Source organism: Cardiocondyla obscurior, linkage group LG15 (assembly GCF_019399895.1).
Source record: "Cardiocondyla obscurior isolate alpha-2009 linkage group LG15, Cobs3.1, whole genome shotgun sequence".
NCBI classification, from domain to species: domain Eukaryota; kingdom Metazoa; phylum Arthropoda; class Insecta; order Hymenoptera; family Formicidae; genus Cardiocondyla; species Cardiocondyla obscurior.
In genome coordinates, this window is record NC_091878.1 from 984029 (window position 1) to 1003523 (window position 19495).

A 19495-nucleotide genomic window follows, 5' to 3' on the forward strand; every position below is an offset into this window, starting at 1 on the left:
AATCCGTTATCAGGAAGCGGACCGAGGCTGGAAGTAGCCACCGTCGGTTACATAAAGAACCATAATCTCTACGTTTATTTATCCCGATTTAAGGCGGCGACCGCCACTTTATCGATCACCATTGTTCATTGTAGAAAGTCCTGGCGGCAAGTAATCGCTCCTAATTATCACCGGTCCAGAAGCAGCGATCGCGATAACAGCGCGTTTCCTTCGAGTACCGCGCCTCGCGCAACCGAAAAGAACCCGATAAGCCGATCTCGCGCCGTGCTCGAAAATGCGAGCAGCTCGTGAAACGGCGACCCTAAAAACTGGTAAAGCTGTAAAGCGGGGTAGAATTTTTGATGCATCGCTCCCCCCGTCCCATCTTCGAAGTGCTGCAGCGGCGCTGGACCGCGATACTCTCGATTAGTTAACCCGACGGATTATTACATCCCGCGATTATACGGTCACGATTGCATCTCCCGGCAAATTACATCTCGTCGCGGCGTTACACAGTTTCGCTCGTCGGGGCCTGGCTGATACTCTCTCGAGATACGCGGTGCTCGCTTCGAGCCGTTTCCCATATAAATATAGATCGGGCGGGCGGCAAAAGTGCGAGAGCGCGGCTAAAGACAATGGGCAGCTCGCGGAGTTAGGTGAAAGCACGCCAATCATCTACCGGCGAGGAATCTCAACGCTCTCTCTTTCTCTCTCTCGTTCTCTCTCTCTCTCCCTCGGCTGCGAACAAACAATGGCGTTTGCCAATTACTCGGCGATGGACCTGCCGTTTGATATCGCGGATCGACCGCTCTCTCGTCGCAACCGCACGCGCGATTAAACGGCGGGGTTTCGCGAGCCGGCGAAGGTTTAGGTGAAAGCACCGAGCGGAAAGCGTCGAAGATGTTAACGTAATCTACGAGCCGCGGACAAACGAGTCAATCGATTTTACCAAGCGCAAAACGATGATCCACACCGAGCGAGGCGTAGATAATTAGAAACAGTTGGATGATACTTAACTCCAGTCTCTTGGGTGTCGAAATTACGCGGAGAATTAATTTTCTGATCCTCGGAGAAATTAGATGCCGAGATAGAGGAATCATTTTTTCTTTCTTACTCTACCAAGAAAAGAAATTATTATAAATGTATACCTGGGTCAAAAACATATGAAACAAATTTTTGTAACAATCACGTTAATGGTCGGTCTTCGTTAAATCCGTTTAACGTTAATCGTCCTTGAAAATGTCATTATTGTACGATAAAACGTCGCTACGAGGCAGCTTTACAACGCAAAGTGTGCAGCAGGCGCGTCTTAGGCTCTTTGTGAGGCGGATAATCGAGTTGGGAGAGCGCGAATCTCGTGACCTCTCTGTGCGCCACGCCGTGATCTTCGGGATCCCTTTAAGGGATAATCTACCGAAGGGCTGGCCTAGGTAGATCCTTGCGATCGAGGTCGCGCGGGGGAATCCGGTGTGCGCGTATTAAATTTCAAACTCCCGAGGTCAGATGTGCCCTGCCGCGGCGGGAGGCTGGGCTCTCCCTCTGCCTTCCTTCGAAGGCGGAGGTGCAAGGTGCAGCGATTGCAGAACCGTCGACCTACGACCTTGGCAGTCACGACGCCACGAGCGAGCAACACGCGGAATACCGTTTTCCCCCCGCAACACCAACGCGATCGGGTGATCGGCAGCTGCGGATCTCGTCTGGGAAACTGTCGCTCGAAAAAAGACGTAGGGCTTCTAGACGCGAAATTTCTTGGATAGAATTTCAGACAGACCTGCGGTCGACGGGAAAAATGTTTTCGTTTCACACGATCTCGAGTTCGATCTGGGTTACATTATTACTACTCGTTTAAAAATCTTGTTAAATATTAAAATTATTAAAATTGAAATATTATAATTAAAAATATTAAAAAACGTAAAAATATAAATTTGTATTTAAAAAAAAAAATTCTTTTCTGACGCTCCGAAATCGGCGTTTAAATCTGCGAGGGGGAGAAAAAAACCGTGTGTATTTACAAAGAGTGCATTTTTCATTGGTTTCCTGATAAAATCAGAGGAAAATAACTTTTATAAAAAATAGACTTACGTAAGAAATTGCGGAGTCGAAGACTTACGTAAAGGAGACCAGCGACATTTACCGCTGAACGGTGGTCATCTAATTCTCGTGTTACACGCGTTTTCGCAATCGTCCTGAATATCAAACTGGCGGTCATAATTCGCGCCCGATAAATCTTTGATTCCGTATTGATTTTGCGGCGAGTAGAAACATTCTCAAACGTCATTCTACTTTATCATTTTTTCGCGAGACCGCGGATCACTTTTACAGCATCCTTTTAAACCGATAAAACGAGCAAGGAAAAAAAATATAGTACAAAAAATATTTTTACAAATTAAAGTTCAAAAAAATCGCTCGAGAACAATACTAGGCTAACGTAATCCAGTGCACTTTGACCTCGATATCTTTCGGCGAGAGTAGCTTAGTTTTATTTCGCGAGGTTTCCCCGCGAAAAGAGATGAAGCTAAACGTCGACGGATTTATTCTTCGTGACACGACGGAGCCCCGCGAAAAGACGAAGGAAGGGGGGCGGGACTTCTTCTCTGCCCCCCTCGCTGCGGCTGAACGTCGTTTTCACCGTCGCGAGTCGGATAACGCCGGTGGAAATCGTCGCTTTCGCCGATAGCGAGTCGCGATTCTCTTTGCCGTGCCGTGCCCCACGATTTCGCCCTGTCGCTCCCTGATATCGCTCTTCGTTGAAAGTCACAGCCCGCGGGATCTAGACAGGCAGGGTCCATCGTCGCGCGAGTACGTGGCCGGGTGAATTTCTAATTGTCGCCAATGGCGCCTGAACGCGTTGATTCAACGAGGGCCGGGGCGAAAGAAAGAAACAAGTTTGATCGAGTCAGTGAAAAACATGAACTGACGATTTTTCGCGAAGTCTCTTACTACCGGCAGGCGGCACCGACGAGATAAGACCCGTGGTATCGTTATCGGCACGGGGATTAAATTACGCTCGTTAGCGAGTAATAGCACCACCCACTCGGGTGGCGCGGGTTAAGCCGCCGTTCAATTCGGCGCTTTCTTAATGCATTTCCATCTCATTAGCAGCTGACAGCTTCTCGACGGGTTCGGCTTTGACTCGTAGCTCTCTCGATTTCTCGCGTGAAACACGCAGATTGTAGTTGTCGCGTGGGGCAAACCGATAAAGTCTCCGAGGCGACGCAATCCCGACGCGTCGCATCGTGGCGATAAATCGACGGGGCATCCGAACGTCGTTTTAGCCGCGCGGCCGGATCGTTTGTCTTGAGGAACGAGGAGGGCATCGGGCGGCGAGGTAACACGAGAGGAATTCCCCCGAGCGTTTAGACGTTAGACCCGCGGCCGGGAAATCTTAAACCCTGGCCTTCGAATCTTTGTGCCTGCTTGTCACCTCGCCGTAATGTCGTCTCGCGCCGCGAAACGGACCCACACGGTCCGTCGCTTATGATATACGGACGGTCCGAGGGTTTGGATACCCGAAGGGAACCGAAACCCAGCATTCGATATTTTTGACAAGTAATTAATTTAGAGACGCACTTATGAAGAAGCGCCAGGAACACCGCCGTGGAAATTTTTTTTTTTTTTTTTTTAGACCGCGCTGCGACCGTATGAAAAATATCTCTATGCCGTTCGAGAATTATTTCCCTTCCTACTTTCCATTTCTCACACTTGGGTCATTCTCTCGCGGAATTTCCGAAGTGAAGAACTAAACGACCGAGCGAATTAATTCTCGGTAAGTTTTATTATCGCAGTTATGCGTTATTAACCGCTACGCGGTGATTTAGTCGGCCATATTACCGTCGTTGGAATTTCTCTCTTAGATAAGAGAGATTCCTATCGCTGGAAATTTAAGGCTCTCGTTTCGCGCGAGATATATTCGACTCGTTTCCGTCGATACCGCCGTTCTTCGCGCCGCCGTTCCTTCTTTTTTGCAATTTTCCCCGTCGGGCAATCGTGTCGTCATTGCGAGGGAATGCACACATCGGGGGCCGTATTTTATTTCTGTATTCCGCGACTCGTGAGGAGACAGGCGGGCCACATGCTGCACCCAAAACCTTGGCCCGAATCGCTAGTCATTCGACGACGGGCTCGCTTAATTTCGCACGCAAGACCGACCGACTTTTCACGAAAATCTATGACCGTGACGCCAATCGCTGGCTCGCAGAGAACAATATGGCAAGTGTTGAATTTTCTTTGGCTACGCTGAGAAAATTTTTTTTTTTTTTTTTTTTTTTTTAAATTTTACTTTTAACGAGAATAATTAATTATTTTATTAAAGCACAATTGTTTAATTTTATATAAATACGCATATTACATCTTGCATTTACGAAAATAAAATTGTTTTGGAATTCTTTCTTTTAATTAATTGACTTACCATGGACAACTGCCGACGATTCGCGAAAAGAAAGCGCGCGGGAAAAGGATGGATAATAAAAAGTGGAGTTTAACTCGACGGAAGGATTTAACAAAAGACGCTCCTTTATTTTTATCCTCTCTCGATAACAAGTGACTAGCACTTCGAATACAGCGATCGACATCTGCCCGAAATCGAATCATGCACTCTCTCACTCTCGCACACACGCAAAAAGAACTAATTTCGAGTGGAATGTATCGTGAAAAAGGGAGACGCTAGCCGAATCGTTTCGGATTCAAACAGACCGGTATTGAAGGACCGCGATTCACGCTCTTTCTCCTTTTTATCTTTTTTATTATTATTAAATTTTTTTTTTTTTTTTTAGAAACTGACGTGCTAAAAAAATTCGCGCAATTTACAACTCGTTAACTAGCAATTTTCTTAAACGTTAATGTAAATAGAGTCATTTCTTTTTTTTTTTTTCTCCATTAAAACTCTCACGTCAGCCGCTGGCAAAAACGTGTAACGGACCTCACATTGTCCGGAAGGCACTTTTATAGACTACCTCAAAAGTCGATCGTAGTCTCTATGCTAGAAAAAAAAAATAATAATAATAAAGACACGATTTAAAAAACACGCGCGATTAAAGACCTTAGCAAAGAGGCAAACAACACGCTTCCTATAATAAATTGGACGATAATCGGCTCGTCATCGCTGACAGACGAAACACCCATTCGCTAACAATCGCTAATATATTTTCGAGCCATTAATAGCCGTCTCTCATCGTTCATTCCGGTCCGCAAGAAACTTTAATGCAGATAAAATGAAACTAAGCTAAAAGAAGCTTCATAATCCTCTTTCGAGATTCAAATTTTTTCGTGTTTCCTGTTGAGATCGTAATACTCGTCATGTGAAATAAATAAATCGAATGATAAGCTTTAATTGCGAACATCCGTACTCCTTAATATTCTCACCTATAAATCTTAATGTTTATTCGAGTCTCCAAAACAGACTCTCCGCAGAGTGTAAGTGAACGTGCGCTATTTACACTTAGGCTACTTTCTTTAGGAACATTAGTCATCGAATCAATCATCCCTGCTGATGAAGGGAATCCTAAAGTAAGCCGATATTCTTTTTTTCTTTTTTTTTGTAGAATAAATTTTTATTTAATTCGCAGATCTTCAAAATCTTTGGTAATACAGAAAATAAAAATAAAATGTAAATTTTTTTTTTTTTGCGTTATTAGTCGCGTTAGAAAAGAATGCGGCCTTTGCTTTAGAATCCCCTTAAAGTCGCTTTCAATGAGAGCACTTGTCAACACCTGTCGAATGCAATCGAGGCGATAGGCAGAAAATCGAATCGAATTGTGTGTATCCCGTCCATTTGCTGGGAATATCGGAATTTGAAAGACTCACGGGTTTCGTTCGGGAGCATCGAAGAAGATAAACTATAAACCCTAAACAGTACGAAATATTTCCAAATTGCATTTAACAAATTAAAAAAAAAAAAAAAATGTATATATATACAAATAAAAATTACGTAAAAAAATTAATAAAAATATCTTGAAAAGTCCAAGGCGTTTAAATGTTGAAGAAAGCTAAAGCATTTATTATATTCACGTACTGTTTAGGGTTAACAATGTAATAACTTAAACGAGTGATGTGCAAGTATCGCGTATCCTAGACCGCAAAAGTTCCACTCGCAAAACCTGACTGCGACTTGCAACCTTATAATCATTCTCAAAAAGTCTAAGAGCTACGTCGTTCAGGAACAACTCGCCAGTCACTTGTAATCACTGAAAACTTATCGCGATATTAAAAAGAAAAAAAAAAAAAAGAATACTCTTTCGTGCGTACCACGAACAATCTCTGAGTCCTACCGTCGACGCACTTATCTCCCGCCACTGAAGGTAGAATCACACGCGACCACCAAGTTTCTTTCGCGGCGCACAAAACAGTTGTTCTTGTAAACGAATGTCGCCCTCCACGATCGGAATCCTCACGGAGTCTGTATCTCTCGGCTGCCAGATGTCGATGAGGGCCTTTAAATATACCCCGCAGACTGCCAGAGTGCGTCGTCTGGACCCCGTTTTCTCGACGCCAGAAAATCAGTCTTATGTCCTCGGAGTTTTCGCTCTCGCTTCGAGATCAATTCGGCACTCCTAAAGTGTCAATTAATAATAATAATAATAATTGACAAATGGATTTTTCGTCGAGATACTCGAAGAGAGAGAGAGAGAGAAAGAGAGAGGCTCGTTCTTTCGGGAAGGCACAGGCAGGATTCTACGTCCTCAGCGAAGACGATATCAGCGGTTGGAGTAAACGTTGCTGCTGAGGACGACGATGTCAGTCCTCCTGCCTGGCTCGTCTCGTCCTCCGAGGAGGAGGGCGCATAGAAGGCGTCATATACTCAGCGACGGCCTCTTCTTGCGATCCTTGGTAGTGTTCTTGCCGAAAATCGTCCCGAGGACCCTCGATACTGAGTGCACGCCGAGCTTTCGGCGGATCGGCAACGCCCGCAGAAGCTGAACAGACCTCGCTTCTCGCAGGAGCGCCTGAAAAGCTAACGCTGCTCCCGCGGGACTTTCCGCGGCGCTTACCTCGTAAAATTGACATCCGTGCGCCAGTGATAACTGCTGCCCTTCGTCCACGCACACCTCCCTGTAACAGAAACGTCCGTCGGTTCCTCTTTAACGATACCTTTAAATGCGCGCCTTCAGTTTTTTTTTTCCCCCAAACGCTTAAGATATTTGTCTTAAAATATTGCTATAACGCGTAAATTCTATTAATTGTTATCTCTTATAATCAACGCTGATTAGTTTTCTCTCGTTTGGCTTGTTTCACGCCAAGCGAAAATCAACGTCGGTTGTTAAATCGGCAATTTTGAGGTTTAATTTAATTTTAATATTTATTTAATATGTCCAGACAAAGACAGTCTTCGCGATTTTAACTAATTATTTGGGTATTTTGTTTGCAGGGACCAGTGCGAGGACGGAGTTCAGACGGTCTGAGAGGAAGCACATTGACGGGAAGCCTGAAATTCTGAGAGGAGGAGGAGGCCTCGGAAAGGCATCCTGCATCGGCGGAGCAACTTTTAAGTAAGTATAAATATTTTAAATAAAATCTTGAATTAAAAAAAAAATTTACTTTTTTTATTAACTTTATTAATTGATATACCAGCATTTCTATATTAATATTTTGCATTTTATGTTACAGCCACCGGCAGAAATCAACAACTCCGCTGAATGCAGTTTGGTGAGTCGCATGACTTTTTTTTCGTAGTTTGGAATTGGGGTTTTTTAATATATAGCATGCGCTTGGTTTTTTTTAGTATTATAAATGTACCGCATTTGAATTAAAATTTTTCTTAAATTCTGCCAATCTCGTTTCACATTTAAACATAATAAATTAAGCGAGTCTCACAAGACTCACGATCGATTTTGTCTAATTGTAAATAATAACTCCGCAACTTTAATTTTAAACAAAAAAATAATAATAATAAAATTTAATAATCTTATAACTTTATGACTTGACGATCATAAAACTTGGGGACTTACGGTGTCTCCGATTTACAAGTCTCTTTATAATTGACGGCTTAAGACACGCTCGGGGTCTGCTAAAAGAACCGTTTATCTCGCATGATTCACAACGGGAGTGCTTTACGTCGCGGGCCACGCGAATCACGTGTTGAAACGTCGATCGGGAGCGGAAATGCGGGACCGGATGCCGCGGGCGTTCGCAGATTTATGCCCTGCGGACGTTGCTTTCCAGAGTCAATGGAATAGTCCAAGGCTGGAATTAAATCCTCGCGATACGGGGCGGCCCGGCCGACGAAACGCCGCCGCGAGTTCGGCAAACGCGGGTGAGGTGATCGAACGGCGGCCGTAAAGACCGCAAACGTTTACGAGAGTCACTGGAATTTCGCCAGGATGCAGCCGCCAGGCGCCACAGGATATTTACGACGCCCGGGTTAATAAGAGCTTTGTCAGCTTGTATATTTCTGAACACCTATAATGCGCGCCGCGTCGCGTTTCTTATAACGTATGGCATGTTATTTCATCCGGAATGGAGAGCGGAACAAATTTACCGGCGGGATATTCGCGGGATTGTTCGGCAGGAAAAATTAGCCTTGCAAACTGAGGACGGATAGCTCGGCAAGTTTGACGTCTTGCGTTGATAAGACTATAAACATTAGATCGCCTTATGTCTCGTTTACTTTTTTTTTTGCTGTGTCAATTTTTTTTTTTTTTTTTTTTTTTTTCTTTTCGAGAAACTCGAAGAATACGTAACCCTTTCGTAAAGCGTGAAAAAGAGTAGAACAATTAGACGCGATCGCGGGCGAGCTCATTCCCTTTTATATTTCATACGCGAGGCGATTCCCCCTCGCGTTATTTACGAGCGTAGGCTGCTGGTTTCTTTCGTTCTCTCTGTCTCAATTCGCGGCGGACGGACCGAGGTATTTACGACGAGCGTTCCGAGACCAGAAACGCGTCAATATACTCGATCGGACAATGTGCCGTACAAACGGTTTGGAAAGATTTGTGGAGGAAAGAAAGAAAGTTACTTCAATTCAGGTTTAAATCAATTTTAATCTTGAAATAATTCGAGAATAACATTTTAATAATCACAGCGCGAAAAGACAAGAAACTCGTATAAAAAAGAAAATGTTTTAATGACAAAAGGTATGGGGGTTAGAGAAATTGAGGCGCTATAGATCGAAACGGAAGCGCTTCTTCCCGAGCCAGTTCGTCTTGTCGCGTTCACGCCGCGATACTGTCAGATAAGCGTTATCGATGCGCAATATTCGCGAGCGAACGATGCAACAGGCTCCCCGACAGCATCCAAAGTGGCGAGAACTTGTTCTCGGGAGAGCGGTCTCACCGGGCCGGCAGCGGGCTTCGCTCTAATCTTTATGAACTCCATTAAGACGACGAGCGTGGCTACCGGATAGGAGAAGACGCGGCTCCCTCGTTTCACGGATCGATCGTCCTTCTCGGGTTCGATTTTCACGGGTTTCTCTCAATTAAAGACTTGAAAATTACACGTTACTTTATCATTTTAAATTACATTTTTCTGTAATTTATTTATTAAAATTTATTTAAAAAATTGTCACTTTAATTGCCGTATCAGGAATCCCTTCTTAACTAAATTTTTATTTTAATCTAGAACTTTAAATTAAAAATAAAAATGTAATTCTTATTCCCGAAATTTTGCAATTTTATAAAAAATTATTCTCTAAAAAATTAGAAAGCGTTTTAAAATTGTTTTGTTAACTCTTCGAGGTTGAAATTTTCAGCTCACTATCTCGTAATCAGGAAAATTAACTTTGTTAATTATACGACCAGAGAGTTTTGTAGCAGATAATATATATGTGCATGTTTAAGCAGACTTCGTCTCTGCTCCGTGGTCCCACGCGCGAAGTAACGTCACGCCCGATAAGATTACCTTAAAATTGATCATCTTCCCCGCACGCGCGGCGCGAGAAGAGCCGTAATTTATGACCCGGGGATCGATGGGTCTCTCGAATAATTCCGGTTTAATTAAATTCCTCGACGATAATCGTGACAGTTACGAAGAGCGCGTATCTTTCACGTGCCATCAAAATGCCAGTTACGTAAATCGAATTGCTCTTTTGCCCGCCGCGAATAGATGGCCGGATCGGTCAATTGCGACACCATAGGGATCCGTGACATTTCGTCTGCGTGACATTTTTCGCGCTCGCCCCGCGGCGGTCCGGTATCTCGATCCTTTGTTAACGCGAAAATTCCCGACAGACAGTTCGCGACATCCCGTTCGCCTCAATCGCACTCGTGCGCTTTGTGAAACTTGCACGATCTCCTGCCGCTCGCTCTTGTTGCTCCGAAAGGTAAACCGCCGGGATACATTTTTTTTTTTTTTCCTTTTATTTTTCTGAGGGATTCTGCATAATAGCGTCGAAGGTCTGTAATTGCGGCGCCGGCATCGTTACTAGATCATCGATGAGATTTCTCCTGGTATGCAAAAGCCCATAAAAGCAGCGCGAGAGGAAAGAGCTGAGCTCGTAAGGCGAGAAAAGGAGCGTGTCTCCGTTAATGACGATCCGCATTCTTGCGGGAATCGCGCGGGAAATTCCTTCGCGCCCGATGAAGAAGGGGAGAGCCCTTCTCCCGGCGGCCCGCAATCTCCGCGTCACAACGAGTAATAATTAAGACGATTCATTAAGGAAAAGCGTCGAGATAAGGTTGCTTTATACCTTGGCCGCGTAAAAGAAAATTTGCCGTAAAAATCGCGCCGATTATTATAAAATCAGCGACGTTGAGAAATTTTATTTTTTTATTTTATTTCTCAAGAAGGTAAAACTTCTTTTTTGCGATCAATTAAAATCCGATTTCAAAGTACTCAGAGTCCGACAGCGAATTTACGTTCATCATCATTCGCGAGCTCGAAAGAAAATCGTCGACCCGTTAATCGCCCGACGTGGGTTCACGAGGTGCGTCTCGGGAGATTCGAATATTTATTCACACGCGCGTCACTGTTCTGTTAATTTACGTGCGGCAGACACACGAGAAGCCGATCCGGCTAATGAGCCACCACTCTTTATTCGGTTTACAAGCAAAAAAGCGAGTACGCGTATAGGTACTTGCATTTCCTAGCTTTCTCTCGTCCGAATCACGCAACGTCGATGATGCGCTCAGTCAGCGATCACGGTTGCATAAAACGCAACTAGATGCTTGAGAAGAGTCTGCATACGGATATCGCTTCCATCGCGCGTCTTTTATCGAACAATTTTCCCGCGATATTTTATATCGCGCGAAGAAACCGTGCGGGTTTATAAAAGCTGGTCGCTGTTAACTGTAAGACTAGTTATTAAATTAGATTCAGCCTCCGTATCAATGTAAAGCATATCGTGTATCAGAAATTTTGTGATAAAAATCTTTCGGCTACTAAATTAAATTCAGGTCACTGACCCTGAGATCTAAATCATCAAAAGCGAATCTTAAAAAATTTATTATCATATTTAGAAATATCGTATAGTTATAATTAATATTAAAAAATGGCAGAAATAATTAATATGTACGTAAATGTTATAAAGTTATAGAAAAATAATTTTTTTAATACGATGGAAATTAGAGAGAAGCTGTATAATTAATGCAATACTTTCTCTCCGTTTTTTTTGTCTTTTTTTTTCGTTAATTTTTTAATCGTCAAAACTCCGGGATACGGTTTCGATTTATTCGCATACTATGTTGAACCGCGAGATCCTCGACGGCAGTAGTACGTGAAACGTGACACGTGGCGAGGCGAACCGCAGCCTCGGTATCGAATACCCGCCAATTCGAGAAATGCCCGGTAGTAATTCACGCTGTACGTCGCTCGTCTAGAAACCGTTCGCGCTGTATTTCGCCACGCGATCTGTTTACTTGTCCGAGCCGGCTGACCGACTTGGATGAGTCGCTCGGCAGAGTTGACACGGCCGGTCGGCCGATTAACTTACACCGTCATCGTGTGGCCGATCGAACATTTGGTTCGTTGAACTGGTTTTTTGCGAAAACGCGCACGAGAGAAAAAAAAAAAAAAACGAGCCTTACGAGCACGCGGCAAAAAGTTCCAAAACCAGAACGTTGGGTGAGAAGTCTCCTGTAATTCCGGTAGTCCGCGAGAGAACGCGAGATATGGACAGCAGGGAATTAACACGCGAGCCATAAGCTCGAAGGCAGACGTTCGATCATTTTCGAGTGGTTAAAAAAAAAATTTGTATTTAACGCAAAATATTAAAGCAACCGGTTCGCGGCGTAAATGGGATTATAAGCGAGCGCAGAAGGGCGTGAAGAGTCCGCATGATAAGACGTCGTGATTAGAGTTCGCCCAGAGAGATACGAGTCGCGTGTATGCGAAATCTCACCCCGGTCTAGGAAACGGTCGAGGGGATCCTGTTACTCGCAGGTGGAAAGTTGAACTCACGGGATTAATGAAAGCCGTGTCTGTATCGCGCGCGTGTACGATCGACGACGTTGACGAGAGTAAAAAAAAAAAAAGAAAAAAAGGGAACGACCGAATAATCGACGATCCGCCGAGGGCGATACACGAAGCGGCGTCGCGCGAGATCGGAGATCGTACGACACAAAATGATATTGTAATTTTTGCGCCGAGCGAATCGCTTAAGCGGTTCTCATACGATTCGTACTCGAGCGAGCATTGCATTGGTTCACTGATAATTACCGTTTTCATGAGAAGCGTGCAATTTATTCGCGCGTATATCAGCCAGAGGATCATAACACGCCCCCCTCGTAAGAATTTTCATTTATCCCAAATTTACACCGCCAGATAAATACCGAGAGTTAACTTATTCTGAGTATTAAAAATATTGTTCAACGTTCTGACATTCAAAATTAATAATTTTTATCGTAATACTTAATTTCTAGAATTTTATTTGGCGGTGTTAATTCATAGATTTTTATAAGGGCGAGGGATTAGAGTTACGCTTACCGTGCATGGTCCAAGTCTCGCTTGTTACCGAGCAGAAGGGCAGTAAAATAGGACGGCAGGCGTAGATCCGCGAGCTGCTTGAGAAGTCCGCGTGCCTCCTGAAAACTCCGCTTACAGGTCACGCTGTAGACCACGACGAACGCCTCGCCCCACCGTATGTGCGAATACAAACAGCCATTCTCCTGAAACAATCGACAGAACACGAGCGATCACTATGACATTCAAGAATTAAATTTAATTTGACGTATCTGCGCTCGCATCTGTCGACACCCCAGCGCGTTTGAATGTAAGCCAGTCTCTTGGGCGACATTCGCTCTCGGCGAGTAGAAATCGATCTCGAATTCTAAATCCGTCCGGCGCTCTCGTGAGAGCGAGAAAGAGAGAGAGCTTTGCGAGACACGTCGCCGAAACAGTTAAAAACGTAATAAATATAAATATATTTAAATATAACTTGAGATATTTTTATTAGAACTTGCATCTCGGAATACAGCGACCAGCTTTCAAAACGCGTCTGCATCACAATGCGCCTATTTACGCAAGCGGATAAAATCGTCTTTAACGACTGTAAAAAAAAAAAAAAAAGAAAAATAAGAAAAGAATAAAAAAATATAAAAGAACCTGTCGGATGGACACGCTTAAAAGTCGCAGCGCGTTGATTCCTCAACCTGCGTTCATAAATTCGAACCACCACCTAAACTGCGGCGCACATCCGGCGGGAATAAATTTTATAGACCGAGATAAATATATACCCGGTCGGTGTGGGTATACACGGGCGTTATTTACGGTCAAATCTGTCGAATTAACATTGCGTGTAACGCGCTCGTAAATAAGCGCCGCCGCCGCAAGAACGCCGGTGACGGCGAGTGCGCGCTTCCTATGCAGCGCGATCTTACAGTATCTTAAGAGCACATTTTATCTCCGGCAAAAAGAGGCTCGGCGCCGATTATGTCGCGTAAAAAAATTTCGTTATTGCTCAAACGCGAGTTTGACGCGAACTTAGTCGCAAACATGATTTAAGGAGCCTCAAAACGCGCAAGTGTTAAAATTACGTAAGCACGAAAGTCTTACCTCTCAAAATTATAAAGGCCTCGGATTTATAGAAGTTATGTGACAAGGAAAAACAAGAAAAAAAAAATGTTTTAAATATTTATAAATCCAATTACAAAATTTTAGAACCGCAGAGATGCAATAATTTTGCGCCACGGAGGCGCGGTTAGAAAACTCGGTATATTTATGTGTGACGAAAGTACGATATTTCATGTGATTTTACGGGGTCTCGTTATTTTGACGTTTCGCACTTTGAAGAATCGAACAAAGATATGCATCCACTTTGTCTGCGGCTTCTAGCAGATGTCGTCAACGTAAAACGGGCGTGCGCCTGTCGCGCCGAGAGACGTGCTCATAAATATTTATTGATCGGCTGCATTCGAGGCGATCGAACGCGATGTCGGATATTGCGTTCGCGCGCGAATGACGTGGCAGGTTTCGTAATGCCGACGGTGATTCGCCTGGTTACGAAATCACGCAGGGCGCCCTTTAATTAGATCCACTAAGAAGCCAGAACAGCTCACACGCGAGGCCCTAAGATAGATCCCTTTTATTAAATATACAATACTTTTGAAACGTAATATAATCATTTGCGCACATATATACGTAATTAAGCTTAATTAAAGCGATCCGAATCGAAAAATCCTCAGATCCGCTTCGTGCGATCGTAGTCGCGTTTATTACTCGGCCGCTGACAATGAGTTACAGTGTTATTACTTGGAGTTTTACAACGACAGAGTTCCTACCGGGCTGGCTCCTAGTAAAAAAAACGAAGATAGCGAAGGGGAGAAAGGAGAAAGAGAGAGAGAAAAAAAAAGTACGGGCTTATGGTCAATAGCTTATGGCTGCAACGAGCGGCGACCATTCCACGCGAGGGAAAATAACGTCGAGGCAATAAACTGAATGATTGTTGTAACACTTTGAATCGCGCGTTACGATCGCCGGCGTGTACATGGGAAAGATCGAGTCCACCGAGCGTTATTGGCTGCGGACGAGTTTGAAAACAAGAAATCGCCGGTATTTATTAATCGCGGCGCTCCGGCTCGCCGGCCGCTAATAACGTCATTAATCCTGTCGCTTAAATTAACGTTGATTCGTCTCGCGAGCGTACAACGTTCGCGGAAGAAAGGAGACAGAGAAAAAAAAAAAAATACACAACTGTGAAAAATACGCGCCAAAGTAGAGCTCGCATCTCGGTTTTTTCCAAGACGCATAAACCGTTATTTTTCTCAACAAAACAAGGAAAGCTGCATTTTTTTATTTTTCGAGAGAGAAAGAGAGAGAGACACCCGTGCGAGAATTGACGTACACGCGCTTGTTTGCGCACCTGCAAAACACTCGGAGATAAGGCCGTTAAAAACGGAATTTCAATGTCGATCCGAAACCCCGCCACCCGAAGACGAAGACCGATTGACATACCGCGTGTGCGATCACTCGTGGAAACATTTTTAGAAGCCTTCGACGCGAGTCAACGCGACGCGCGCGAAATTAAGACGTGCACCCGAAAAAGGAACCCGTCGGCTCGTTGTAATTAAGATTAAGATTTATTCGCGATAATTAAAAACGTCACGCGGTTCGTTTATACCTGCTGTTGGCTTCTACAGAAGTGTTAGTCGAATTAAGGCCGAGATCGGCACCGATACGGCGAATAGAATTTTATTTTCAAAGCTATCATCATCGTTGATTTTTGCACTTGTTAGAATACTCGCCTGCTACGCGTAGAACTTGCAGCGGTGCAAATTAGAATTATAAATATTACATCTCTTAATTTGGATCGACCAAGTGCAAAAGATATTCAGTATCGAAGCTTGGTGATTCCCGCCCTCGGTCAATTTTTCACGCCCAAACGAGCATTTGCTGCAGCTGCGGGATCATTCCTTTTCATCGTTCGGTCCTTCGTCTCGTTCTTTTCTCTTCCGACTGCCTCGCCGGCGGCAGAAGGGGCGCGCGCTTAATTATCAATTATCCACTGGCCCTCCCACGAAAAGCAATCGCAATTATGTGCCGGTCACGAGGCCAGGGGGACTCCGGTCCCCTTTTCTTCCTCCCTCGCTCTCGCCGGCCCCTCCCTCCCCTTTCCCCCGCGCGGAGATTTATCTCGTGCGTGCACGCGGATGAAGAACAATGCGAGAATTAGGGAAGTGTGTCACCAGGCTGCCGGCGCTCCTCATATTCGCGAGGCGGAACACCTGGGCGCCACGCGGCGCGCAGCATCCCGACCCGGTCCAGGAGATGAGGCGGTATGATTGATATTTTATTGCTGCATGCGCGCGCGCGCCATTGACCCGCTAAACCGTATGTAGATTGTAAGAAACGAGACAGACGCGAAAATGACAGCGGAACAAAGCGAGAGAGGGCGGAAGAGAGAAAGGGAGCCGGAGAAAAAGAAGGAAAGATTCGAGAAGGTGGGGGGAGGAGAAGGAGGGAAAAGAAAAAAAAATTAATCTACCAAAAGTAGAACGTACGCGCGATCGGGGCGAGATGAAGTACGATTGATACTTTATTTCGACCTGAGACATTGACCTATATATCGAAATTATAGATTGAGCCAGTCGTATGTAGATTACAAAAACGCAAACACGCGGCCGGACTGACGTCAGTCGCCGGTAGTTTGTCGACTTTCCTCTCGCTGTCAATGGATCGAGGTAAAATCAACCGACCGGATGAAATAAAAAAAAATAAAAAAAAATAAAGAAATAAATAAGTAAAATAAAACAAAAAAAAAAATAAAATCTTCGACGTTTCGAGCTGCATCGAATTTTACGCGATTGAAGGCGATAAACGAAAACGGGATTTTAATTTATCTCTTTTACGGCGAAAGAAAGGATAATCAATTACGCAATTGTTAATGCACGCGCCGTCGAAAGAATGCTAGGCGTTACCGAGCGTTCGATTGTTCTGAACTAATTATCGCGCGGCGATATATCCGCGCTGACGTCGTAAATCTCGGGACGCTGAAATCGGAAAGGCGGCGCCAACTATTCTCCGTTTCGGCCGGTGGCGATAATACGCGGCGGTTACGAGACGAGGAAACGGTAAGATGATCAGCTGACGCGAGAATATTCGCGAGGCGGCCACTGTTAATGATATAAATCGGTCTTATAAATGGTTTCCGTGGCGGCTTATCTCAGCCGGGCGAAGATTTACGTGACGAGGAACAATGCACGATGGAAGTATTAATCGTGGCGGCCGACGAGGTCGAGAGCCGGCCCAGCAGCCACCTACTCATTTGTTGCTCGACTTCCTACCTACGTGGCCGATTCCGCCGGAGAGCACCTACCTGAACCTCCCCGGTACCCTTGTTAAGCCGGGTTATTATTATACCCGCGTTGCGGAACACCTACTGCGATCCTCGTGATCGATATTACAACGAGATGGTCTCTTTCACTTTCTCTCCGTTTTTCTCTCTTTATTTTTTTCCCTGCTCTCGGAAGCCGAACGAACATTCTACGAAATTTCAGCCGAGCCGAGAACAATCGGCTCGCTCGCTGCTTACGCGAAAAAGTGCGATTATTACCTGCAACTCGACCCCGAATTTTTCAAACTCCACCTGTCCATCCAACTGAAGAAAGTAGAAAAGCTCGAACCAATTTTTATTTTTTTTTTTTTCTTTTCCGGCCCTAAGTCTCAAATAAACCACTATCCTGATGACTTAATTTCTTTCGGTTATATTTTGGAAGCTTGAAAAGTTTCTTCGAGCTCCCGAATATTTCGCGCAAGGTCGAACAGAGAACGCCTCGGCTAGATAGATTTAATTAAGACAATCCATTATCGGCCGGTATAATAGACATAGTAGCGCTACGAGATTAATTAAGTCCAGATTCGCGGAGTCGCCGGCGGGCATCGGCGGCAAGAAACGTTTCTAGCATCCGCGGGAGGATTTATTACCGCTTCTTGCGGGTCTCGCAAACGCGACTTAAGACGCGTGCCGCTGTCACTGCGCCCAGTGCCCGTGACAGTCGGCCCGACTGTCTTCGTTAGTAATTGACATCACGATCCGCGTCAGAAGCACGCACACGGAGACGCGCGCTGGCTGCAAAAAGGGCTTCTCTCAATCGGTTTCCTGTCGCCTATAAAGCGCCGCATTACGCGTCGCTAATTGCGCACTGAGAGAAACGTATAGTTGGCCCCGACTATAATTTCATGATATTTCCAGCAAATAAATATACCATTACGGTAATAAAAAATAATTGAGACAGAAAATTATAGACGAGACTGAATTTAACTCTCTTCAAATTTATTAATTTTTTTTTTTATCTACGAGATTCCAGCTGAACCGAATGCACTCGCAATTTTGTCCCCAAGTCGCAAAAAAAAAAAAACGTTATTAAATCCAGTAAAAAAATATTTATTTTGTAATATAAAAATTTTAATAATCGCAAATTGAAGAACAATTAAAATTGCGGAACAAAAATGGTAGAAAGAAAGTTGAAAAAATTCAGAGACTGAACTCTGAAGCGGAAAAGTCTAATTTGTCAAATGTAAAATAAATAACTAAAGACCCCGAGATTCCACGAGTCTTTTCTCATATCTCTCGAACACGCGTTGATAATAAAAAATAATTTCTACTTCCGTTAGGAAATTCCACGCTTATCTCCTTCTTTCTCTCAGCTTCTTCGAGACCTTTTCGTTTTCTCGATACATTTTCGCAATCTTTTCCGTCCCCGGTTTTCTCATTGCGCAGTTAATGAGGTGGCTCGAGACTGCCCATCGCATTAGAACGGTATTCGTCATTAACATGAAGCGTAAAACGGTCAAAGGTAGGCACGCTAAACTGGCACGAGCGGTTGCAAGCACGTAAACGTTCGCGTGAACATAAACGCGTTCATAGACGTCGGCACCGAGGGACACATTCTGTTCTCAGGATTTCTTAATTAATGCGGAAGTGTCCTCTTAATTTTTGCTATACCATAGAACCCGGTAATACTTATAAATCGTAAGAAAAAAAAAAATTAATAATAATAATTAGGAAGCAACGTGAATTTTTCGTGACATAATTTTTCCAGCTTTTTTTTTTAACTAATTATTGGACGAATATTTTCGAGACGCGAGAAAATAACGAACGGGTTCCCGGAAAAGAGACGTGGATTTTAGAAGAGACCCGCGTTCAGCGGGAGAAATTAAATAATGTAACAAATAGCATCTGTCGAAATCGGAGCCGGGGCACTTCCTGGTCGGTGGACGCCGATCGCGGCCAACCTTGCGTGGCGCTTATCTGCAAGGACATTTGTACGGTGAATCGTCTTGCTCGGCCGATTTTCAGGCGTATCTTAACGGCGATTGGGGGATCGGTGTCCGCTAACCAAGGCGGTTCTAGCTGAAAAAGCGCGGACGTTGACCACGTGCGCTCGATGGGTTCGCGCGCTTTAAGTGCCCGCAGATCGCACCCGGCATCCCGCTGTATCGGGTTATCGAGATGTACGTTACGTAGAAATGTCGGAAACGGATAATTCCGTAGATTAAGGCGCGTTTAGGTGCGAGGCTTATGTGCCCTTTAAGCTGCAGCTCCTCGGCAACGTTCGGGCGCGACGTGCGATCAGTTATCGAGGCGAGAAGCTGTGAAAAAAAATAATACAGAATAGACGTGACCGATCGCGTCAAATTTTAATTATAATTA

The 19495-nt window shown here is 44.5% G+C and overlaps 1 protein-coding gene and 1 long non-coding RNA gene across 2 annotated transcripts in view; one reads left to right on the forward strand and one right to left on the reverse strand.

Annotated features, from left to right (window-relative positions):
* Positions 1-8625, forward strand: part of LOC139108582 (uncharacterized) — a 37083-nt gene extending 28458 nt beyond the window's left edge. The window contains exons 3-4 of the long non-coding RNA XR_011546681.1: positions 7343-7463; positions 7582-8625. This is a non-coding gene — a long non-coding RNA (uncharacterized lncRNA). The remainder of the gene's footprint in view (positions 1-7342; positions 7464-7581) is intronic.
* Positions 4833-19495, reverse strand: part of LOC139108581 (ras-related and estrogen-regulated growth inhibitor) — a 29456-nt gene continuing 14793 nt past the window's right edge. The window contains exons 5-6 of the mRNA XM_070667002.1: positions 12832-13013; positions 4833-7026 (exon numbers count right to left, since the gene is read on the reverse strand). Of these exons, the coding sequence (XP_070523103.1) occupies positions 6768-7026; positions 12832-13013 (441 nt within the window). The 3' untranslated portion in view covers positions 4833-6767. The remainder of the gene's footprint in view (positions 7027-12831; positions 13014-19495) is intronic.